Source organism: Lepidochelys kempii, chromosome 2, assembly GCF_965140265.1.
Source record: "Lepidochelys kempii isolate rLepKem1 chromosome 2, rLepKem1.hap2, whole genome shotgun sequence".
Lineage (NCBI taxonomy): Eukaryota > Metazoa > Chordata > Testudines > Cheloniidae > Lepidochelys > Lepidochelys kempii.
This window is the reverse complement of record NC_133257.1, coordinates 141419314-141445291: the sequence shown is the minus strand read 5'-3', so window position 1 is coordinate 141445291 and position 25978 is coordinate 141419314. Positions and strand designations below refer to the sequence as shown.

The following is a 25978-nucleotide window of genomic DNA, read 5'->3' as shown; positions in this document are numbered from 1 at the left end:
TGAAAGGGAAAATATATGCCCTAGAATGGAAGACTATTGCCCTATGTATTTCAAAATAGATTTCAGCTTGGCTATAATCACCAGAGCTATAGAGCGAGTCTCATACTTTGTATTTGAGATTTTCAAAGGAGACTAGGGGATTTGGGCACATATCAGCCATTAATATCAATGGAAGATAAGTATCTAAATCCCCCCCGACAGTTTTATCTTTTAAAAATTATTCTAGGTTTTCTCTTATCTCTCCACTCTCCCTTCATGGGATTTTGGAACATCTGGCCTGTTTTAAAGGCCTTACCTTCTCTGTCACAGTACAGGATTAGACAATTGCACAAATGGAGAAAGGAAAAGAGTGAATCAGTTCTTGAAAAATAATGCATGTGTATGAATTAGACTATAAACTTTCATATGTGTTTGTACAATTGAGACCCTGATGCTCTCTGAGGACCTTTGGGCACCATTATAATACAAATGGCAATAACAGTGACAGCAGCATTTGGTTTTAGCGCAGCTGACTTTCCTCTTTTTTGTTTCTTTCAATTTACTTTAGACTAACTCTGACCAACAAATCTCATGATAAGATCATTTCCCACTCCATCCCTCCTTGTGCCTAATTACAATTTCTCATAGGAAATTGCACAAAAAATGGGAACCTTCCATAGGAAGAACCTCTTCTTTTAAGAGTTTGGTTCCTGTTATGTCAGTAGTTTTATCTTCAGAGAACTTCAGCAGCAGAAAAGAAAGGTCAAGAGGCAGAAACTTCAGTGCTGATGTAATCCCCAAGGAGTGTTATTCCCCTCACAGGTATGACTAGTATGAGATGCCAAATTAAATATACTCATTTTGCCTTCTATGTGTCATTCATAATGGAATAAGTGAATCTGTAGAAAAGTGGAGCAGTAAGAGAGCAAGCAAGTTCTCCCTGAGATCTCAGCTGGTATAATGGTGAAGTTCAAAACAGTTCTTCCAAGATACCATTTTCAATGGAACTCACCAGGACCTCTCTTTTTATTGCACACACCCACTCCCTAAGTACTAGATGAATAAAACCAAATGTATGTTACCTCTGTGTCAGCCCCATATAGGCTGATGTGGAAGGCCATAATGAGGACTGGTCATCAGGTCCAGTGCCACAGCTCTTCCAACTAGTATGGTAGGTCTGTGGCTATGTAGCAGCCCCGTCACCAGCTTTAGGTTGGAGGAGTGGATTTTATTTCCTGTATCCATTGGCAGTTCACCTCATTATTGTCACTCTATGGGTGCAGTGGATGACCATTCAGGATCAGGTCAAAGGGCAGACATTTTGTTACACATTTCACTAGATAGCTGAGTGTGATGGTCAATGGCATGTTATAAGGCTGGTGGAACAGAGCAATTAAAAGCCATATACCTCTGCAGAGCTATGGGGTGTTCTAATTCAACTCCCAGCACAGTTCTGTTCAGCAAAAAGCTGTTTTTGGTGCCAGGACTCAATTCTCAAAGTGGGTGCATAAATTAGATTGGCACTTACACACCTAAAATAGGCATTTGAGCACCTAAATACTGAACTGGGTATCCTCAAAGCACCCAAGTTTGAATATTGTGCTCCCCAACTTCTGTGTGCAACCTGAGAGGTCTTAATTAATATAAGGGCAGGGTTGTACTAATGGAGCAATGTGAGGTGGTCCAGACTCTCATCCCATCAGATCAAGTTATCGCCAAGAAAATGCATGCCACAGAAATTGGTAAAAAAATCAGGCCAGGATGCCATCACAAATGTTTATCCATTTATTTAAAATTTAAATATATGTTCCAGATCTGGTGGTAAAATTATTAATCAGATTATTCCAAATATTTAGAGACCAAAAAATTTGATGTTTTGGTTAGACATACCCAAAAGTGGAGGCACAAATAATATGTTCGCATTGGTAAGATAGTCTGAATTCAGAATTTCCTTGCCTTGTTTTTACTCTTAACCATAATGTTATTTTAATGTTTTGTGTCTTTATTGATTTTTAAGGGAAAAAAATGGATGCTAGGGTTCTTGTCTTTGTGTCACTTCATTATATCTTGCTACGTTCTCTCAGTTTCTCATAACCAGAGTGCAGTCAACCAGTTTCTGCTCTGACATTGCAAAGTGGTCTCAATCAGTTGTCACCGGTGAGATTTTTTATTCATTTTCCATGACATTAACTGTATAGATTTGTGGTGTCGCTGCTTTTATTCTTTTGGATATTGGGTTTTCAGTAGTAATTTTTCATATTTAACTAGATTAATGTCTAATGAATCAATTATAAATGCTATGTGCTGGGATTTCTTAGGAAATAGGATTATTGACAAGAAATATAACAAACATGAAATTCTGCAGTTTAAATTTGACTCCTTTTTCCAGATAGTTTTCTGAAATGTGTGGCTTTTCTCCCCGCCTCAGAGTTGCACTTATATCTATAATACCTTTGTTGTTATCCATGTGGGCTTCTTAGAGTTTAAAAAGTTTAGTAGTCCATACCTTCCAGCTTCCTGCAGCCAAGTTCTGCAGTGCACCTGCTGCTCCTTCCAGTGTGTCTGGATTTGAGCACTCAGAGAGAAGTGTGAGGTAGGGTTTGACTATTGAAGGGTGCCACAGCATCTGGATTCCTTTTGGTGGTTCTGCACAGTCTGGAAGAGGTCCTACTCCATCCCACTGTTGGAAAGCAGAAACCAAATGTCACAAAGGATGCCAATATCAAAGACAACAATACTCAACATTTTTTATATAGGCCCATGGCCAAAAACCACCACCATCACCTTTAACATACTGTTTGAGATCCTTGATGGAGGCAAATTCCCCTCCCAGTACTCTTTATAAAATAGCTTTTTGATTGTATTTGACCTCACCATTAGTGAAAATCTAAGAGTGTTCTAACTAACTAGCATAATGAGAGCAATTAGCTTTCAATGCATAATTTAATTTTTTCAGGGGAGTGCATATCTATTGGGACATACATGTATCAACAGATCTTAATAGGTACCTTAACAATTTGCATTTTCTTTTTATATTTGACTTGATCCTTTGTGCTCTTTCTTTCCAGTGGGAATCACACTCAAAAAATAAATTACATGGGGGCATATGCTCGCCACCATTTATAGGCTAGGAGGGTAAGGTGGCTACGGAATAGCTTTCACACAGCTACCACACAGCTACTTCTAGCCTCTTTGTGGCACTTAAGCTGCTACTCAGCTCTGAGGGCAGCTACTCTGAGGGCTTCAAACAGCTCCCGATTTCTTTTATAAATCTACCCATCACAAAAACTTTCTTCACCAATGTAGAATTCTGCCTCCAAAATTACCGCATCCTGATGCCCAGTGTGGGCAGCATACAGTATCTGATCTAAGAACAGATCTCACAAGCCAAAATGGGAGCCTTAGTCCAATGGAAAGAGGAGATCTCCTCTTTCCGGTCCGACTTACAGGATTCACACCTAGAAGGTCCTAAGATATGGGAATTAAAAGTCAAAACACTTTTATGCACAGAAATGCTATTTTAGGTAATTTTAAAAGAATTTTGAAATGCAATACTTATATGTTTCTCTCAATGTGCATTGTACAGGCAGAGGAGTACAAAAAAGAGAATCTCAATAACACTTTAAAACATTTTCTAAAACATTTATAATACATTTTTTTCTGAAACATATGTGGCATATACAGAATGCATGTGTCTGGATGTGTGAGTGATGATTTGTTTAAGCTGAAACAAAGAGAAACGAGCCACCGGCAGGCAGAAACAACCCTCCTTCATCATCACTGCCTCTGGTGGATACAGAGAATCAGTCTGCCCTGATCCCACTCATCCAATGGTAGCAGAAAGCAATTGGAACAGGCTCTGACCTCACACCCTGATCAACCCATTTCCTCCCCTGGGGGGGAAGAAGGAGAGGAAAGCAGCAGCAGCTCTAGATCCCTCTTACCCATAGGGGCATGGCATGCATGGCTCCATCACTCAGTGGCCCAGCAATTACACATCCTGGTTAGCGGGTGAACATTGGTCCAGATCCTCAGCTGATGTAAATTGATATGGATCTATTGACTTAAATGGAGCTATGCCAATTTACACCCGCTGACCATTATGTTTTGCAAATGAAAAAAGAACAAACACAAATGCAAAGTTAGCTGGTCTTTCAATAATGCACATAAAGAGTTATGTGAGAGCAGCTGCTAGGATATATAACTCAAAGCATCGGACAAAAAAAGACAACATATAATCAATGGAAAAGCCGTCTCTACTGGAGGCACTATCAAATGCCCAGAAACAGTAGCAAAATCACCTTAAAGGGGTTGAAGCTAAACCCTGCTGAATGCAGCCACTATGAAAGGGAGCACGATGTGCTTGTGACATCAGCTTGTTAAAATTCTGCTTTCAAACTGAAGAAAAGGTTGGTTGACTTCCCTGCTGGTGAGAGAATTCAATCCCCCTCTTTGGACACAATAATCAGCCCTTCCAGGGATTGCTTCATGAAGGCTCATAAAAATTCTTATAAAAATCTACTTTTTTCCCCTCTGGGAATGCAATAAACTGCCTGAAGTCTCAGGTATTTTGAAAGAAAAAAGGATAGGAAATTCCTCTTATGAGGGGCCCAATTCTGTCCTCACACTAGTTTTTACACTGGTGTAAATACATTTGCTTTAATGGAGTTACTCCTGATTTACTGTGGTACAAATATAATCCAAATTCAGGTTAAGGTCTTCACCCCTTCCCTCCCAATCCTATTTCAAATTACACACATTGAACACTGTGCTATTGAATTTATATACTGGGTTTTTATTATATTTCTCAGCAACAAAATATAATGTAGCAAATATGTTAGCTTTGGTGTACACACAGTTTTTGTACTGGTATAAATGTTGATCATGGATACCATTTTTTACTGAAATAGTATATCTGTGCAATTCCTAGCGTGGACCCAGTTATATCACCATAGAGATGCTTATATCAGTATAATTTATTCCCCCATAGTTATAAACAGGTATATGCATGTTTATACGGTATGACTGTGTCCACACTAGGAAGGTTGTACCTCTTTAACTGCATTGGTATAGTTTTCTGCGGACAAATCCTTCCTTAATACAGTCTTGCCAAATGGCGATTCCTCCTTGTTTGGTGATGGTTATGAGAATGCATTCTTTTTTTTTGTAAAGGAAAACCAAATGAATAGATCTCCTGATTTTTCACCCCTGCTCTCTGCTAGCACACGGCACATACTTTATCATTCACTAAGAGGGGAAATGAGTGTGGGAGACCTTTATTACAATATCATGAGAACTTCACTGAAGGAGAGGTGGGTAAATGAAGAGTTTTACATTCCTAATTTACCACTGGTGAGCTTATGAGTTAAAATTCTTTAGGAGAATTGTTTGAGCTCACCAGCAACATACTACTAAAACCACAGCAGGCCAGATTCTTATGACTTGTCTACATGGTCAGATAATGTGCTGTACATAGGGTGTGATTTCTAAAATGCACTGATGTGGATGCACATTAATGGATCCGTGTAGTCCCTACTTGTGGGCTTTCACATAGTGCAGTTTGTTGTCTGGCTTTCAAGATATTCCAGCTAGAATGTTTATTATTAAGTCTCATGGGATGAATTATTCTCATTTTATACACTAGATGGCATTTAATATTTGTAAAGGTTTTTATTTAAGCTTTCCCTTGCTCTATTACCACATTTAGCGAAGGATGGTTCTCCTCCCCCCACTCTTTTTCTTATATTTAGAATTATAAAAAGTGCCCATACACCGTCTCTGAGCAACCTGCCAGTTCTTAAAAATTACAAACAAAATACATTGTTCAATCATCTCACCCCATCTACTAAAGAGCAGCTTATTCTCAAACAGGAATTAATTCACAGCAGTCCTATAGCCTGTTATACAGGAGGTCAGACTAGATAATCATGGTGGTACTTTCTAGCATTATAATCTATGAATCAAAAGCTAACACCCTTGCACATCAGCCTATACCTCAATATCTCAACTCTTCATAGGTAGGTGAAACAAATGGCCCCTGCACCATCCTCTGAAAGTCAAAAAATCTGGACTATTTCAAACACTTCTGTAGTTCTGATTGATTGATATGACTTTTGTTGGCCAGCTGCTTGTAGGGTCTTGAGCTTCATGAGTTTAAGAGAGATTTCCTTTAAGTTAAGCAAGAATTTTGTGCATTGTTGCTTTTCCTTCCATCTCAGAAGTAACTCAAAGGCCTGCTAAGATTAGGACATTCATGACTAACGAACAGCAGGCACAATGCCCTCTGCTGAGGTAAGGAGAGTCACAAACGAATATTAATATCCTTAATGGCAGATCTTTAAGGTAATGCATCCGTTTATTTGAATCTTTCATACTGAGCTCAGACTAATGACTCAACCCAGTAATAGTCTGCATGTATTTATCTACCTGTGTATATACCTGGGACTCATCACCATAGCATCTGACTGCTGTCAGCAACATTACACACTGGCAGGACCACATGAATGGGCACAGCCCTCTCTGATAAGTTGGACTGCTGATGCATCATCATACAGAGAACTTGACAGTGCTGGCCCATTCCACAAGTCCTCCAAATATTTTTTCCTTTGGGAAACCCTATCCACACTGTCTTAGGAATGCTGTTTAAATATGGTTTTATTGGCTTCCTTAGCCAGCAAAGATGAAGCGTTTGTTTTCTTGAAGTAGTAGCTAACCTCCCTAGAGTAGTGGAATTTACAACCTATCCACCTAGCATGCGAAAGCATGAAGTGTCAGGCTATTGGTAATGGTATTTAACTTGAAATGCTGTTGTTATAGCTCAAGGCTCCTGACAGAGGGTAAAATAGAAGGTCAGTCTCATTTCAAAAGTGCCACTTGTAATCAAAATAAAGATTCCGGGACAGATTCTGATGTCACACTGGTAATCATAAATAATCGTGAAACAGGAGTAAGAAAAGTTTAAAACCAGTGTAAATGAGATCAAAATCTGGTACATCTTTCCTTAGTAAGGAACGGAAAAGATAAATGAAGCCGTGCCAAATTCTCGTGTGTGTGATTGGTGGTATAACAAGTGTAAGTAGAGTATAATGTGTATTATTAGCAGCTATCTTGTTTTTACCATTATTTTTCTTAATCACTTCTTGTCATATTTATTTTGTTCCCTCTAGACCTGGAAGAATGAATAGGGTGGCTATAGAGATCATGCTACTGTAAGTGGCATAATTATCACAATCAGGGATATTTGGTTCCATCTGAAAAGTGACAAGATGTGATGTGGAGAAGTTAATGGCTACAGTGCAGTGGTCTGATGTTGAAGTCTCTATGGTTCTGTAGTTTGATGGGTGTTAACTGAGTAGCAGGTGACCATAAATAAGGACCACAGAGGGGAATGTAAGAAAGAATTGTGGAGGAAAGAATAATAGCAATGCTTGGTGATGCAAGCAGAAGTTAATCTCACTTATCTTTATTGCAGTTTTTATTAAATTAAAGTTTTGTTTTTAATTTTTCAAAAAATGATACCAAGAGTTTGGCTGGCTGTGTTGTTGTGAATCTTCAGCAGATTTGATTTTGCTGGGTATTGGGATTCTGCGGCAGACTGTAAACTGGATCTTACTCCAGCTTTGGTAAAGTTTTGGTAAAGATTTACGGGAAATTAGGACTGAGCCCAGTGCTGGTTCTTTTTATCAAAGTAGAGGTAGTGATTCTGAATTAAGCTGACAGCTGTTTGCAGAAACTTCTGTAAGTAAGAAGTTGAACTGAAATGTGTCTTTGTTTTGCTCATTTTTTAAAAAAAGATAAAGCAACTCTAATTTTATATGATCTCTAGGTTGAGAATAAGCTGCAACTGGTATAAACAACTGATGGTATTAATGAATAACAATACCCAATCAGTTTTTAAAAGCACCATAAAAAGAAAGGCATATTTTATGTTATAGTTTTCAAAGCTGTTCTTTTCCTTACGAAGTTTTACATACTCCTACTGAGATCAAATATATCTACTAAATTAGTCAAAATTGTTTTTAATCACAAGAGAGGAAAAGTAAATGCCCCAAAATTATCCATGTCTTTAATTTTTTAAAAACGCATAAAGCTATGAATTCAGCCTCATCCATAATTGAAACTGATTTTTTTGGACTATTGCCAATTTCCAGTATTTCTGTTATCAACTGTGAATTTTAGCACTGTTTGAACATAGCAGTTATTTTTATAAAATTGCCTTTAGCTTTTATCCTTCCTCAACAAGTATATATTTAAATGTGAATCACAATCATGCGGAAAAGAGGGAAAGGAAACCATCATGTTAGTGGAGAATTAAATCACTAAGGCCTTTTATAAGATCCAAGTAATTAATTGGAGCCTGAAGAGACATAATGTGGGTTTGGATTCAAGAATTTTTCAGAAAGGAATGAACATTCTCATGTGAACAGTCCATTAGAAACAATCTACCGTTCATGCCAACTCTGTCTGATGAGAAGATAAGGTTGCTGAGTAATTACTATATTTATATTGTGCTCTATTGTTTGATGCTATTTTCTTTCAGGTTTCACAGGTTATAAAATACTGTGGGTTCAAGGGATTAGGGCCTGAATGCACAAAAGGAGTTATGGGGTATAATGCTCAGAATCACAATTCCCAACTTTTAGACACCTAGAAAATCACTGGGATTCACAAGAATGAGTTAGGCACCCAAGTTCCTGTACAATGAGTGGGGAGAGACAGGCAGCTTAGACCATGATTCATAAATGCCAGCATACTGGGCAAGGAGCCATCAATGAGAGGAGTGTGTGTTGTCTCTCCCTTAAAGAGTAATTTGGACTGAGAGAGCAAGAGTGCACAAGTATGCGAATAAGTCTATAGCCTGGCGGTTATAAACTCACATCCCACATGGGATATGGGAAACCCAGGATCCAAACCCACTGCACCAATTAATCTTTAATTATTTATCCAGAGTGTAACAGCTTTAACAGGACAGATTGAGGGAGCCCCACATATGAATATCCCTTAGTCCCAATGGTTAGAGCACTCACTCACTCAAAAGTTATGAGGGAGATTGTCCTCCTTCTCCTTTGCTCCCTCCCCAAGCTGTTCTGTGTAAACTTGCCTGAGTACATCAACAGCTAGGATTATCTACAGAACCCCATATTATAAAATAGTTAGGAGCTTAAAAGCTTTATTGATACATTCAGAGAGACGAAGTAGCTCAGAACAGGAACACCTGGGAAGTACATGTTCTAGTATAAAGGACAGAGCATTACTGTAGTTGGAGGCTGGATTATTGCAATTGAAAACAGATGAAAAAAGGCATAGTAAAAAAAAAATCAAACCATGCAGAAAAAAGTTTAAACAGATTATTGTAATTGAATTATATATATAAAAATGGAACTATTGTGTATGCTGGGTGAGGGTGTAGGGCTGAGGGGACAAATTAGAGAATTCTTCTGTGGCACTGTGGAGAATGTGCATAAAGTAGGATATGAATGAGGCTGGGCACATCCAGAAGTCTAAGTTTCACCTCACTTCAAAACTACTTGCTTACAAAATCAGACATAAAAAATACACTATTACTGAAAAATCGCTTACTCTCTCATTTTTACCATCTTTTTATAAAATAAACCAATTGGATGTAAATATTATAGTTACATTTCAGTGTATAGTATATAGAGCAGTATAAAGAAGTCATTGTCTGTATGAAATTTTAGTTTGAACTGACTTCGTTAGTGCTTTTTATGTAGCCTGTTGTAAAACTAGGCAACTATCTAGATGAGTTGATGTACCCCCTGGAAAACCTCAGATGGTTAGTGTAGGAGGGTGTATGGAAGGAAATTTACCAGGCTGATTAACACTCTTGTTTATAGTTCTCTATCACATCTGCTGTCATCCACTAACATTCTATTTAAATCAATGACATGTTAAGACATGTTTGGTACAGTCAACAGCGGTCAAGGGGATTATGGAATGGTATTAATGAGTGCTGAATGAGGCTCACTCTGTCCTCCCTACTCTTGCTTTGCCAGAAGGATGGAACGACACATGAGATTCTGAGAATAGGTATTTAATGCCAGGGTAAGGAGTGTTGTCAAGGTTAAAAGCAGAAAAAAGTTGTGACACATTATTAGAAATATTAAATACCAATCTATCTAAGGTATTTCAGGGTGCCTATCGCCTAAGTGTCTATCTAAGTGCTGAAGCAAGTATAATCTATTCTCTCACTGTATAACAGTCTAGTGAGTATAATTTTATTTTTATAAAAAGGATATTAAACACTTCAGTTTGATGGACAAGAGCAGTTCTGCAGAGGCCTTCGCCCTGCTGTGTGTTGATAATGAATGATTATAGAAATAGAAAAAGTATATCTGAGGGCAAGCAGAATAATATAGGTATTAAGGGATCCAGCCAAAAGAGTTAGATTAACTCTATGCGCCTGAAGAAAAAAAGAAGATTTAGAGGGAACAGCTATGGTATAAAGAATTCTGAAAAGAATGTAATGGTAATCAATGCTGCAACATTGTTTGTGCTAGTGTGAAATGCAGGAACAAGATGATACAATCTTAACATAGGAGAAAATGTTCATAGAATTTTATTTATTGTTTAGAGATTCATCAATAAATGGAATAGGCAAAGATAGCAACACAAATAAACAGGTTTACAAATTAGGTACACTGTGAGACACACATGCCCAAACACTATTATTGTGCTCTAATATTATCCTTTCCAAGACATATCTGTCACCATATTTAAATTCACTAAAGGGTTAGGAGGGTAAAGGTAAGTATCAAAGGTCTTGTTCTACACACTAAATGAAACATTCATCAATTCATGTGAGGAGATCATTAGTTCACCCATAGGCTTCTCTAAAGCTTTGCTCAAGTGTTGAAGAATTCTATTATCATGAAATTTACAAATCACTCTTCCCCGGGATGGAAAAAAAGGTTGCCCAGGACATCACATGGGAATCAATTTGTAAAAACTGACGTAAAGCCATGGTTGCGATTTAGCAGGAGGCACTCTCCTTTTTGACTCAGTAATGACCAATATCCCAGCATGGTGACAGTGACCAGTGTCAGTGGAACTATGATTCAGAAAAAGTGATACAATATAAAACTGCGGTCCTGACTGCTTAGTATTTTCACAAGAATAGCAGTGTTAGACCTTCTATCCCATCCATATTCTAATCCATGTAATTTATTTTCCTAAACCTTTCTGCATACTGTTGAAGGTACAAAATGGAGTCTACATCTCAACAGAGGATGATACGAATGCTGTATTTATATTTATACAGCAGGCCAAAACCTCAGCTATTCTAAATTGGCAGATCTTCACGGCAATCAATGTTTTCTAAATGCATTAAAATCAACGTAGCTTCACCAATTTACAACACCCGAGGATCTGTTTCTGTCTGTAAAGTATTTGAGATTGGTGTGGATTGCACTCTCAGCAAATTTGCGGATGATACTAAACTGGGAGGAGTGGTAGATACGCTGGAGGGGAGGGATAGGATACAGAAGGACCTAGACAAATTGGAGGATTGGGCCAAAAGAAATCTGATGAGGTTCAATAAGGATAAGTGCAGGGTCCTGCACTTAGGACGGAAGAATCCAATGCACAGCTACAGACTAGGGACCGAATGGCTAGGCAGCAGTTCTGCGGAAAAGGACCTAGGGGTGACAGTGGACGAGAAGCTGGATATGAGTCAGCAGTGTGCCCTTGTTGCCAAGAAGGCCAATGGCATTTTGGGATGTATAAGTAGGGGCATAGCGAGCAGATCGAGGGACGTGATCGTTCCCCTCTATTCAACATTGGTGAGGCCTCATCTGGAGTACTGTGTCCAGTTTTGGGCCCCACACTTCAAGAAGGATGTGGATAAATTGGAGAGAGTCCAGCGAAGGGCAACAAAAATGATTAGGGGTCTGGAACACATGAGTTATGAGGAGAGGCTGAGGGAGCTGGGATTGTTTAGCCTGCAGAAGAGAAGAATGAGGGGGGATTTGATAGCTGCTTTCAACTACCTGAAAGGGGGTTCCAAAGAGGATGGCTCTAGACTGTTCTCAATGGTAGCAGATGACAGAACGAGGAGTAATGGTCTCAAGTTGCAGTGGGGGAGGTTTAGATTGGATATTAGGAAAAACTTTTTCACTAAGAGGGTGGTGAAACACTGGAATGCGTTACCTAGGGAGGTGGTAGAATCTCCTTCCTTAGAGGTTTTTAAGGTCAGGCTTGACAAAGCCCTGGCTGGGATGATTTAACTGGGAATTGGTCCTGCTTTGAGCAGGGGGGTTGGACTAGATGACCTTCTGGGGTCCCTTCCAACCCTGATATTCTATGATTCTATGATTCTATATATGATAAATACAGAAAGAAAATAATAGACTTCTGGGGGGTCTGTATGAATGAAGGGTCAGTCACGAATTCCTAGTTTAGGAGTTGAACGTTGCATTCTAATTCAATATATATGTAACTTCTCCCTAGCTTGCAGTCAGTTCTTTGATCTGACTTATAATGTTGCCTTGATATAACCTAGTCTGTCGTGAAAACTATGTAGGCTACGGGGTGCTGTGAATTAGGTAGGATGTGTCATGAAAAAAAAATCAAAACACATAGTTGCAGTTTACAGTTATTCCTTTATTTCTTAACTTAAAAATGACACTGATTAGAAATGCACTTTTATAGAACATGTGTCAAATTCACTGGTGACGTGAGTGGGCACAAGTACATTGAGGTTGATGGGGTTGTACCCCTCTGTGATCCCATTAATTCAGGAAGTACATAGGTGTTACAAATCTGTATGACATATGTATAACAAAAGTCCTACTGAAAAAACACTGACATGCTTTCTAATGAACGTATGTACAAAAGAGATAGTGAATTACACTGTGTGTGGGATTTCCAAAATTGCTAAGGTGATTTAGGAATACAAATCCTATACATTTTCACTCAGACTTGTGTTCCTAAGTCACTTAGGTGGTTTTGAAATTCCCACCACATATCTTCTGAGATATGCAATCTCCTAATGACATATTTAATCATATCCCAAATAGTAATCAATGCAGCAGACTATAATATTTCTTTAGGAGCTGCTCCAGGCTATTGTGTCAATGATTCACAAGGCATGGGTCAGTTGAAGTTTTTTGAACCATGCCTTTTAATGCAGGTCATGCACAGAACGTCTTTGGGCCTCTAAGCATTTTTAATGTGTTCTGAAGTATCCTTAAAGAACCTTGTGTCTTGTGAGTTTTCTAGTGAGATCTCTGCAGATCTAGTGTTCAAGCTGAACCACATGGAGTCCCTTGAAATTAAAATTAATAAAATTTCAGTTAGGGTCTGTGACAGGGTGCGCCTTCAGCTACCAAGAAGCACTGCCTAACCTGTTTTTGTGGTGTCTCAGGCACAAACACACATAGTCTGTTTCTTTCCCACCAAATGTACCTTTAATCCTCTGTTTTCAATAAGGAAAAGACAGAGGAAAGGTACCCAGCAGGAGGTTCTTCACACAGATTTTCTCCTTCACCCAGTTCACTCTGAGTGCCCTCTTTACTTCCTGTTCCTCCCAATTATATATCCTCCCTGTTATGTAGCCAGCTGTCTCATTAGCCCAACTATTGCCACCTAATGTCAGTAATCCTCACCAGCAACAGGTTGATTTATTCCAATTACGCCTGCAGCCTTCTCTGTGCCGCAGCAACCTCACATACCTCCACCCTTATTTCAATTGAGACCTTTCCTTGCCTCCATGGGAGGTCCTCTTCAGCCTCCAAGTCCTATCCTTTTTATGGATTTGGGGTACTACTAGAGCTTCCTGGCCCCTTTCAGACTGGCCTTCCATGGGCTATCAGTGAGGGTCTCCTGCCTTCTATTCACAAACGTACACTCAGAGGGTGGGAATTTCTCCCACAGTTCCATCTCAGCCCACAGGTCATCACAGCAATCACATTCCATGGCCCTCTCCTCTAGCTTCTTTTGCTCCTGGCTTGTATCTACTTGAGTAAGTTGTCCTTTCAGAGCCTCAATATCGTGATACCTCTCATCCCCTGACTTCTCTTGCCATAGGCTTGAGACTATTTGGGTTCACCCGCCAAGGTCTCATTATCAGGACTCTTGTCTCACTCCTCAGTAGGTCTTTCTTCCAAGCTTTGCCCATGGCTTTCTCCTCCGGTGAGTCAGAGGACCTTCTGCCCTCCTTCTCCACTAGATGTTTTTGATCTATCACTCCTGGATCTGTTGCCTCCTTCTCAAGTATTTCTTCCTCACTCCAAGATCTCGATTCTCTCTGCAGTTGTTGTGATATGTCTAGGGTTATTAAACAGTGCCCCTGGAGAGTTACCCGGAGAACCTTCCATCAAGATTTCTTTACGTGGACCTCATCATTGGGGTCTCTCTCTGTGTCCTCTGCTCTTTTTACATAAGGGAAATAAGAGTCTAATCAGTTCCTATTATCACTGCATAGGGCAACGACTTTACCACATCCACTCTCTGACACTTAAACTTTCCTTCTATTTCCAACTGCCACAGAGTAAGTCTTCTTTTCCCCATGTACACAGTGGATTGCTATCATCACCCCCTTCTGTTGCCACTGCAATCTAACCGATGTACTCTGTATGAGGCAGCATGCGGCTGTCAAATCTACCATGCCCTTTGTGGTTCTCCAGCCTACTTTGATGGGAAATGTCTTTATCCCAGGCCCACATTTTACACCAGTGCACCCACAGAACTCCACAAACCCATAGTCCATGTATGGTCAGTCTTCGTTTTTGTATATCCTTTGCAGCCACATTGGTAACAAACCACTGAGTTAGTGCTAGGGGCACTCTTGTTTGCTTCTTGTATTTCCTTTCCGGGCTTCGATTAATGGTATTCCTCAACAGTCTTTCCCCCCCTCCCTTGATGTAGGGGGATGGAGCTCTTTTCATGGAAGAGCTGCTTCCACATACTCCTCTGTTAATTTTTCAGTGTCCTCTAGCAATTCTGGCTGATGGCTTTGAACCCAAACTCTTGCAGCCTTGGGGAGGCTTTGTGTAAACTGCTCAAGAATAATTGAGTATTATGGTCCCTGTGTCCTGCTTATCTGGCTTCAACCACAGATTGGCCCAGCCCAGATAATTTTTGCACAAAATCATAGGGATGATCCTGCAGTTCCATCTGGCAGCTCTAAATTTGTGACACTATTTTTTCATTGACAGGCCCATCCTGTCCAGAATAGCAGCCTTCAGCATGGCATAGTCTTTAGCGTGGTACTCATAAGCCACCTGAGCCTCGCCGGTCAGGTAAGGGGCAAGTCATAGTGCCGAAGTACCCGTGTCCCATCCAGCACGGATAGCTACCCACTCAGAAGTTAACAAAAAGGCACCAGGATCATCCCTGGGGCCTTCTTACATAGCCTCAGGCCCACTGTCCAATTTCCAGTTCCCTCATAGGAACTCACCAACCAGTGCAGTGCAGGAGCTGCTGCTGTAACTGAGACTGCTCTTGGATAAAGCCCTGCAATGCTCATTCCTGCTCTACCTGCCAACCCAGAAGCATTTGCCTCTCTGCCTGCTGGGTCGTCTCTATCTCTTTTTGTTGTTCCGCTACCAGTGCAGCATCTCCTCCGTTATGTCTGGATCTTCCAGCTCTCACACAGGTCACCTCTCAAGCCACCGTCTCTCGACTGAGAGAGTTACAATCCCAGGGCATGTCACAGGGCACCTCTTCAGTTACCCAGTGAGCAGCAATGCCTAGCCTGTTTTTGTGGTCTCTCAGTCACACCTTTAATCCTGTTTCTAAACAGGACAGGACATAGCACAGGTGCACAGAAGGAGGCCATTCACACAGCTTCGCTATTCCAGTCAGCTCCCCCTTGGAGCTCCCCCTTTACTTCCTGTTCCTCCCAATTATATATCCTCCCCGTTATCGACTCAATTGCCTCAGTAGCTCAACAATTGCCAACCAGTGTCAGTAACCCCCACCAGCAACAGGATGATTGATTCCAATTAAACCTACGGTCTTCTCTGTGCTGCAGCAAACTCAGTGATCAGGGAGCTACTGCCAGCACTGTGTCACAGGATCTGACAAGGATTCAGAGTTTTTCTTCTTTTAAAATAATGAAAATTAAAGGAAACTAAATGTGCGAACCCTTGTTAAAATGATAAAGGGTTTGTGTAAACCTTCTAGAGCCAGAAACTTCAGAATTAAGGCTTTTCATTTCATCCTTAATTACCGTGTTTAGATAGTTCAGGAATCTTAGCAGTGCAAGTGCAATAAGACTTCACCTACTATAACGACACTGTCAAAGATTAGGAACAAGGATGATGGGTTCATTCTAGGTGGAATCTGAGGCAGCTATAAAACGTATATGACATAAGGCAACTATTTTGCCTTCGTCATTTTGTAACGCTTTCTTTCATTATATTGTAGCATATAAAATCCCTGACAAAAGTCAATACAAAATAAAAGCTGTTTGACTATTGGAATATTTAATTACATCAGCATGGGTGAAATTAGAATCTTACCAGTAGTTTAACTTTGTTTTTAATATGTTTTTCAAGGCTTGTATTTTACTCCAAACTTGACTCATTAAACAACAACAATTTAGACTGTTAATATCCCTGTGTTATTTCCCATTAATACAATTTACCTTTATATTCGCAAGTATATTTTCTATACCTCTAGATCATTTACTTGTATAACCTCAGGTATAGTCAATGGTGTACTGTTCTACAAAGATCCTTTTGAAACATAAATAAATGGTTGTACGGGAAAACAATTCTGAAGAGAAGTGGAAAAAGTTCCCTTCTGCCATCACTAAAAACTTAACATTCCACTACCCAATAGTAACACTAAGCAATAGTAATATTACAAAGGCCTTCATGGTGTTCTGCCATCCCTTCTCAGACTTAGGCTATCAGGGTTGGAAGGGACCTCAGGAGATCATCTAGTCCAACCCCCTGCTCAAAGCAGGACCAATCCCTAATTTTTGCCCCAGATCCCTAAGGGGCAATCCCCTCAAGGATTGAACTCACAACCCTGGGTTTAGCAAGCTAATGCTCAAACCTTGAGTTGTAATCTACTTCTCAGTGAAATACAGTAAAGAACAAAAGTAGGAGATAACAAATACATTTAAAATGTAACTTAGCTAAAAAATAAAATGGAGCAACTTAAATATTTGGGCAAGTTGAATTACTTGAGTTAAATTTCACAGTCTACAGATGTTTGCTAGCTACACTGAAATATGATCTGGAGAATCTTTTCCATTTGTTCCCCTTCTTAGTCACAATACTTTTTGGTTTTCTCTCAACATCTAGAGGTAATCTTTCAGCAGACAGTGCAAGTATGTCAATGCTCAACTACTTCCAATAGCTAAATCTTCATTGTGACATATTTGGAACTGACCTGTGGTAATTTATGAATATACTGAATTAACTCAACAGGAGTTTGTCTCGAAAAAACAGGCAGGAAGGAAACAAACAGCTCAAGATAAGCCTCCGCTGAGCAAACACATGAGAGTTGCTAAGCTACAATGCCAGAACCATTGTCTCTGCAGACTCTGGTTCCATCTTCCTCTGAGCCTGAAGGATGGGTTTTGATCAGAAGAGAGAAAGCCTGGGAACACAGCAGAACAAGGGAACTATAGCATGGTTTAAAAGGGACTCTCTTTCTACAGAGGGGTGGTAGTTGTTGTGGGGAACCAGACTGAGACTCAGCACCTCCCTGAAGGTATCTGAAGAAGTTAGCAATGCCCAGGTTACCACCTGAAGATGGTATGTCTTTAGATAAGATAGACATGTGTGTATGCTGTTTGTTGTTTTAAAATCCCTTTTCTCTAAAAGCTTTGTCTTTACAAATAAAATACACACGACTTTTGTTTTAAGAAGGCTGTGTGATCACTGTACATAATTGGTCACAGACTCCTGAAGGGAAGAACTACAGGTGCCCAAACTTGGTTGGACCTGCAGGATAAGAACAGTTGATACATGGTGTACTGTGGCCAGGCGCTGGGCTAGGAGTGGGAGAATTGTATGATTCCATCCCAGGATAGGTGAAGGGAAAAGACTTGACACCTGGTGGGGAGCACTCAGAGAGTCCATAAAGTGGACAGAAAGGCAGTTACCCTTGTAATCGTGACACTTATGGACAATGCTGACCATTTATTCCTGAATCATAACTCATTTTAGCTCACATAAATACAGATGGAATACTATAATCAAATGGACAAATTCTCTCTTAAGAAAAGCCTTGTACACTCAGAGACAATACTATAAACTTATGGAGTCAATCCTCGCCCTCAGCTAAACGTTTTAGGGTTGGGAATGGCAGAAAACGATGTGTTCTGCCTGCCTCTCCAGTCCCTGCTGTCCGCTTCAGCAACTCTTTCAACATCCCACTATGTGAAAACAGAAGCAATTATACAATCATTGGAAGCTGTTTGGTAGTACTATGACAGGTACTGTACTGTTTTATTTAGCCAATTCTGTTTAGCCAAACGCAGCTAGATCTTGGAGGAACTGTTTTGTGATAGTTGTGCTGCAGTCCTTTGTGGGATAAATGAATGTCTCTGACTAGAATCTTTTCTTCAGTGCAGAACTACAGCCAACCGGACATCCAAGCAAATAAACACATATGGGCCTGATTTTAATTGGCACTGTGGCCCCTTTACACAAGCAATGCAAAGGGGCCATAAAGTGAGCATAAATTATGTTTGTATTTTAGGAGTTTTCACCCTTAATTATAAATGGCTTACCATTAATTACCAAGCAATTTATAATTATTAAGGTGATCCTGCTACACATTTTTTATCACATGCTCACAAACACGATATATTAACTCTGCCTATCTCACTGATAGGCACTTACTCTCATTGCTGAAAGTAACTTCCATTACCTGATCTTGGGATTTCTTTTTCTTCTTCTTCTTGCCCCAACAACCTGAACTCTCTGTATCTTTGCCATTAGCATCACCACACAGTAACCCATCGAGTTCATCTGTTCCCATCTGCTGTCCCTGAGACGTTTCTGCAGCGAGCCTGTATGAGAGGTTCCTCAAAATGCATACACAGTTTTCAACGGTCTAAAAAGGAGGAGAAAAAGAGAAAAAGGCTAAAAAACCTCTCCTTTTTTAGGTGTGTATATTGAATGGAGGAACGTAATCCATCTTTGCACATATATTTGTACAAAGATATTCTTTTCTGTTTGTTTCTAAGCACTCCCTAGACAATCACTGTTTGAAAGGTTTAGAAAACTTGGCAGGATCATAAAGCCTCTTTTTAGTGAGGAATAGAGCTCTGGATAATGTTTTTAAACGACTTTGTTACTGTGGTTCTGAATTTCAGGCTGAATTCAACACGAGAGAGTAGCAGAGGCAAAAATATGGCAAACAAGATCCACACAAGCACAGAACGCACACTGATTACAGCCCCACCTAGTAAAAAGAAAAATGATGCTATTATTTCTCACAGCATTTATTTCTTGTGTCAATTCTATACGAAGCAGGAGTGAGAAAACCTTAAGTGGTTCTGAGTTTTTGTTTGCAAGAGTACCCATAATTTAATATGCTCATAAATGATCTACCCCACTGGAAGTGTGCAAAGTTTTTCCTGCTTCCATTCAAGTTGAAAATACCTTAGGAATAGCCCCCCTCTCTTGGTATTTTGGCCTTTCTGTGTATGATCCTAGTTGGAACCTGGAAGTGGAGTGGGGCCCATTATAGAAAAAAATGATGGGGAAAATTTAACAGAACTTCAAATCTCAAAAACGAATTTGATTTGGACTTTGGTTGAAGGCTAGTTCTTATTTTCTCTAATTTGGTTTGCCAATGTCTAGTCAGAAAAATATGTCCTTCATTTCTTGGGGGACTGAAAACATGGTTAACCTGCTCACCTTTCAAAGGAAAACTGAAATGCTCTTTAAATAAATCAGTACATACAAAATCCTAAATCTTGGCTCCACCTCCGTGGAGGTGTACATGGGGGGTGGTATAAACAGTGTAAGTAGGGATACAATTAGTACTACTAGCAGCTACTTTGTGCCATTATTGAACGGCAGACTATAACCAGTACTTTTCTTAATCAGTTCTTTGCAGAGGATGCATACCAATTGAGTAGCATGGGGCCCAGTTCCATGGGGGTTTGTTACGCACTGTCATACATGGAGGTTTGGGGGCAGGAGTGGGGCTGAAGTTCTGCAGTCCCCTGGACCTTCCTTTACTAAGAGGTAGGCTCTAGAACTGCAGAATTTACTGTCATCCTTTGGCTGGTAATATAGGATTCAGAATGGCTCTACTACTGCTTAGTGGCCTTTGGAAGGAAGGACTCCACTTCAATTGCTCTGGTGGATATATTATTTATTATTAAAACGGCACTATACAGGTACTGCACAGCTGCTGGTTTTCTCGATGCTAGTGGATGGGCTTCTTCACTAATCACTTCCATAAAAACGTTTAGTAATGGTAAATTGATTGTAGATTACCACAAGCATGCATACAAGATAGCATGGAGCATAGATTCTTTCACAGATTCCATATTTCTCTACTGAATCTATAGGAAAAGTCCACGCACTTTGCTCAGATTAGCAATCTGAAAATCCAAAAGGTACACCTACAAGCACTTCACAGCATGCAGGAACTGTGAAATGTACTTGAAACTAATGTTAGATACAACTGGCATTTCTGTGTTAGTGCTTGCAACCACTGTCTTGAAATGTGAAATAATCAATAACATGTCACAGAATTTAAAACACTTCCCTTCCCCGTAATACTGATTTCACAATCACAAATTTTTTAATTGGCAATTATTTGGAGTTCTTTTAATTATTAAGTAGAACTATTAAGTAGTACCTTTCATCTCTGAAGAATTGTATTAATCTCCTAGTTACTGTGCATATATATAGGGCTGTCAAGCAATTAAAAAATTAATCGTGATTAATCATGCTGTTAAACAATAATACAATACAATTTATTTAAATATTTTGGATGTTTTCTACATTTTCAAATATATTGATTTAAGTTACAACACAGAAGACAAAGTGTACAGTGCTCACTTTATATTGATTTTTGATTACAAATATTTGCACTGTAAAAAACAAAAAATAGTATTTTTCAGTTCCCCCATTATAAGTACTGTAGTGCAATCTCTTTATCATGAAAGTTGAACTTACAAATGTAGAATTATGTACAAAAAACCCTGCATTCAGAAATAAAACAATGTAAACTTTGGAGCCTAGAAGTCCACTCAGTCCTACTTCTTGTTCAGCCGATCGCTCAGACAAACAAATTTGTTTACATTTGCAGGAGATAATGCTGCCCACTTCTTGTTTACAGTGTCACCTGAAAATGAGAGGAGGTGTTCACACGGCACTGTTGTAGCCAGCATCGCAAGATATTTACATGCCAGATGCGCTAAAGATTCCTATGTCCCTCCATGCTTCAACCACCATTCCAGAGGATATGTATCCATGCTGATGATGGATTCTGCTCGATAACAATCCAAAGCAGTGTGGATCAATACAAGTTCATTTTCATCATCTGCGTCAGATGCTACCAGCAGAAGGCTGACTTTCTTTTTTGGTGGTTCAGGTTCTGTTGTTTCTGAATCAGAGCGTTGCTCTTTTAAGACTTCTGAAAGCATTCTCCATACCTCATACCTCTCAGATTTTGGAAGGAAGATTCTTAAACCTTGGGTCAAGTGCTGTATCTATCTTTAGAAATTTCACATTGGTACCTTCTTTGCCTTTTGTCAAATCTGCAGTGAAAGTGTTCTTAAAATGAACAACATGTGCTGGGTCATCAACTGAGATTGCTATAATATGAAATATATGGCAGAATGGGGGTAAAACAGAGCAGGAGATGTACAATTCTCCCACAATGAATTCAGTAACAAATTTAATTAACGCATTATTTTTCTAATGAGCGTCGTTAGCATGGAAGCATGTCCTCTGGAATGGTGGCTGAAGCATGAAGGGGCGTATGAATGTTTAGCATATCTGGCATGTAAATACCTTGCAATACTGGCTACAAAAGTGTCATGCAAAAGCCTGTTCTCACTTTCAGGTAACATTGTAATTAAGAAGCGGGCAGCATTATCTCCTATAAATGTAAACAAACTTGTTTGTCTGAGCAATTGGCTGAGCAAGAAGTAGGACTGAGCAGACTTGTAGGCTCTGAAGTTTTACACTGTTTTGTTTTTGAGTGCAGTTATATAACAAAAACAAAAACTACATTTGTAAGTTGCACTTTCATGATAAAGAGATTATAGTACAGTACTTGTATGAGGTGAATTGAAAATACTATTTCTTTTGTTCATCATTTTTACAGTGCAAACATTTGTAATAAAAATAGTAATATAATGTGAGCACTATACACTTTGTATTCTGTGTTGTAATTGAAATCAATATATTTGAAAATGTAGAAAAATATCCAAAAATATTTAATAAATTGCAATTGGTATTCTATTGTTTAACAAAAAAAGAACAGGAGTACTTGTGGCACCTTAGAGACTAACCAATTTATTTGAGCATGAGCTTTCGTGAGCTACAGCTCACTTCATCGGATGCATTGTTTAACGGTGAGATTAAAATTGTGATTAATCACAATTAATTTTTTTGATTTAATTGCTTGAGTTAACTGCAATTAATCGACAGCCCTAGTATTTTGGTGCCAGCCTACAGTGGCTGGTATTAAAAAAAAATACCATTCACAAATATTTATCACATAGGTGTATCCACAGTTCCACTTTCTATTTAGAATATGAAGTAAAATTGGTAACTGTGTAGTATCTGTTTGCAAATGTTGATTTGTAATGGCAACCACTGTACTTCCTCACAGTCCACCTCATAAAAACCACTGCATAGCTGTTAGGGTAGCTCATAAACAGATGGCACAGCACCTCAGAGATAAATTTGCAGAGCTGCGTGTGGAAGTTTTCACAGAGCTTCATGCATTGGTGCCTTTCTCAAGCCAAAGTTTCATTTATTTTTTCCTAATAATTTAAAAAAAGAGGAGAGAGAGAGAGAGAGAGAGAAAGAGAACACACTATACAGTACATATACAAATATAATTCCAGAGCAGTCATATACAGTATATGGAAACACTGCTCAATAGAAAGAAAGTCAAAGAGATTAAGGGCCAAATTCTGCCCGGCTCATGTACCCAGTGCAATCCCCATATATATTTTTAAATCTCCTTTTTTATTCCTTGCTTTTCCACTTCTACAAAGACAAAGATGACAAACCTTGCTATCAATTTCACTGCTCCCAAGAGCAGACTGAATCACGTATAACAATGCATCAGTAAGTCCATCACACTCCCTCATTCTTCTGCGGGCCTCCTCTCCAGCAGAGCTGACATTCCTACAAGACAACAGTAAGGAGAGTCAATGTTTTCCCAACTTTGTCATTCGATTTCTGTAGCAAAATATTCTCATCATTAACACTCATTTAAAAGAGGTTTTTTTCCTCTTGTACTTCCTATATCATTGTTTCAGATGAGCAAGTAATGAGAATGGTTGTGAACGAGGTAAGGAAACATAACATAGAGGGGAACAAATTAGAAACAGTTGGTCATCTTAGATGATTTTAGAGCTGGAAGGATGCCAATCTTAGGTACATTCTGGACCATTTCTGGACTGAAAGAATCTAAGGCTACTAGAATTTGTGGAGGGATTGTTCCTTTCTCTTAGGAGTGAGATTTTATTTTATTTTTTTCAGGAAAACGTTTTCAACCTCCTCCTCAACCCTACACCCTTTTTTTCAAACTTTGAAAAGTGTAGAGGGTTTTCAAAAGTGTAAAGAAATCTGTTGGGGTTGGAAAGAGCATCTTCAATAGTGTGGGCTCTTCACCCTCCTGAATAGTGTAACCTAGAATAAAAATATTATCAAAGCGCAATGTGAAACAGTTGGTATTCCTCAGAAATGGTAATCTGTTGCTTTCATCCACTCATTTTATTTTTCATTTTGCACAAGTGTTTGCTTCTCTCTGTCTCTCATTTTCAGAGAACATTACTGCATCAATCTTGTTCACTAAAAATTGTTCTACATAGAGATATTTAAAACCAACTCATTATAATATTTTTTTGTTTATTTTGTGCTTTTGCCTGAAGGCTTCTGAACCCATTTTACACAAAGATAACTAAAACTACTCAATGGCACTATGGCTTAATACTCAAACAAATATTATTATTAATATATGTGTGTGTATACAAAATACATACTTGACAACATCAGCTGACAAAAATCACATTCAGATTTCCACAAATGTGTGTAAGCGATCACAGAATAATAGAAATACACGGCTGTAAGGGACCTTGACAGTTCACCTCATCCATCCCCCCACATTGAGGCAGGAGCAAGTAAACCTAGACCATCCCGACAAATATTTTGTGTAGCCTGTTCTTAAAAAACTCCAGCGACGGATCTTCTACAACATCCCTAGGTAAGCTATTCCAGTACTTAACTACCCTTATAGTTAGGAAGTTTTTCCTAATATCTAACCTAAAACTCCCTTGCTAAAGATTAGGCCAGTACTTCTTGTGCTACCTTCAGTGGACATGGAGAACAGTTGATCACTGTCCTCTTTATAATAGCCCTTAACATATTTGAAAACTTATTAGGTTCCTACTCAGTCTTCTTTTCTCAAGGCTAAATATGGCCACTTTTTTTAACCTTTCCTCATAGGTCAGGTTTTCTAAACCTTTTATAATTTTTGTTGCTTTCCTCTGGGCTGTCTCCAATTTGTCCACATTTTTCTAATGCGTGATGCGCAAAACTTGACACGGTACTCCACCTGAGGCCTCACCAGTGCCAAGTAGAATGGAACAATTACCTCCTGTGTCTCACAGTTGACACTTCTGTTTAATGCACCCAGAATGGGATTTTCTTTTTTTTTTTTTAACTGCATCATATTGCGATGGTGCAGAGCCTTTCAGCTCTTCTTGCTTGGTGTGGGCAAGGGTCCCAATGTTGTGGTGGTTTATGACAACTCCTTTTTCACTACTCCCCATAACCACTGCCTGCACCAAGGGAGAGGAGATGGAAAATCCTACACGATCCCTATGTACTTTCATTCTGTATTAGAAATGGAGAGCGAGTTGCTTGCTCTTCTCCTTGTGTAAAGCTGTAAAGTGCTCTCTCCCTCCAAACCCTTTTCAATCCACTTTATCTTCCATCCTATTATAAAACAGGGGAAGAGGAGACAAAACTTCCAGAGAGGAGAGAATGGATTTAAATAGGAGAGATTGAGAGGATGGGAGAGACTGAGGGATAGATCCCCGTTATCATCTTTCCCAGCTTTGCCCATTCTTTCATCCTCTCTCTCTTCTGAAAGTCAGTTCGGCCCTCCTACAGCACCAATTCATTCTCTCATTGAAACATTAAATCTGTACCCATTGATAATCCCTCCAAAACAGCCTTGTAATTAATTGTGCTCCCCAACAAGCATAACTTCCCATTTATATGCACCCCATACAGTCCCAATCGATTCTGCTGTCACAGTGACAAGAAGCCACATTTAACTTGATAGCATACATAGCTCCTCCCCATTTAATACATTCATGATGCCAATGAATAGTCACTGGGCCAGGGAAAGAGTGAAAGAATGACTCAAAAGGCTGGGGAAGACCCAAATTCAAGTGTGCTCCAATGACTATTTAATCTATAAAGAATGGAACAGCTTCAACAGAAAAGACTGAGAGAGCCTATGCTACCATATCACAATGGCTAAGACACCCTACTAATATGAGAGACCCATGTTAAAATCCCTTCTCTACATCAGGAAGAAGGTAGAATTGAACCTGTGTCTCCTACACCCCAGGAGAACACCCTTGCCAGTGGGTTATAAGGGAGGCCCTTATTTGCCCCATTTTTGTGACTCTATTTCTGTGCTTTTCTAAAAATCACTGAACTCAAAATTAAATTTCAGGTCAGTTCAAAACAAAACTTTTTGTTTCGATCCAACACAAACGTGTATTTTTTACTTTTTTTGATTTGCTAAAATATTTTGAAAAATTGAATGTTCAGTATGACCTGAATTTTTTTTCCTGACT

At 39.3% G+C, this 25978-nt stretch overlaps 1 protein-coding gene across 6 annotated transcripts in view; it reads right to left on the bottom strand.

Moving 5' to 3' along the window:
* CTNND2 (catenin delta 2) overlaps nt 1–25978 on the bottom strand; it is a 1187410-nt gene that overhangs the window by 121089 nt on the left and 1040343 nt on the right. For all 6 annotated transcript variants that reach the window (XM_073332333.1, XM_073332332.1, XM_073332334.1 and 3 more), the window contains 3 exons: nt 23171–23288; nt 18829–19014; nt 2486–2659 (listed from right to left, as the gene is read on the bottom strand). In XM_073332333.1, coding sequence (XP_073188434.1) covers nt 2486–2659; nt 18829–19014; nt 23171–23288 — 478 coding nt within the window. The remainder of the gene's footprint in view (nt 1–2485; nt 2660–18828; nt 19015–23170; nt 23289–25978) is intronic.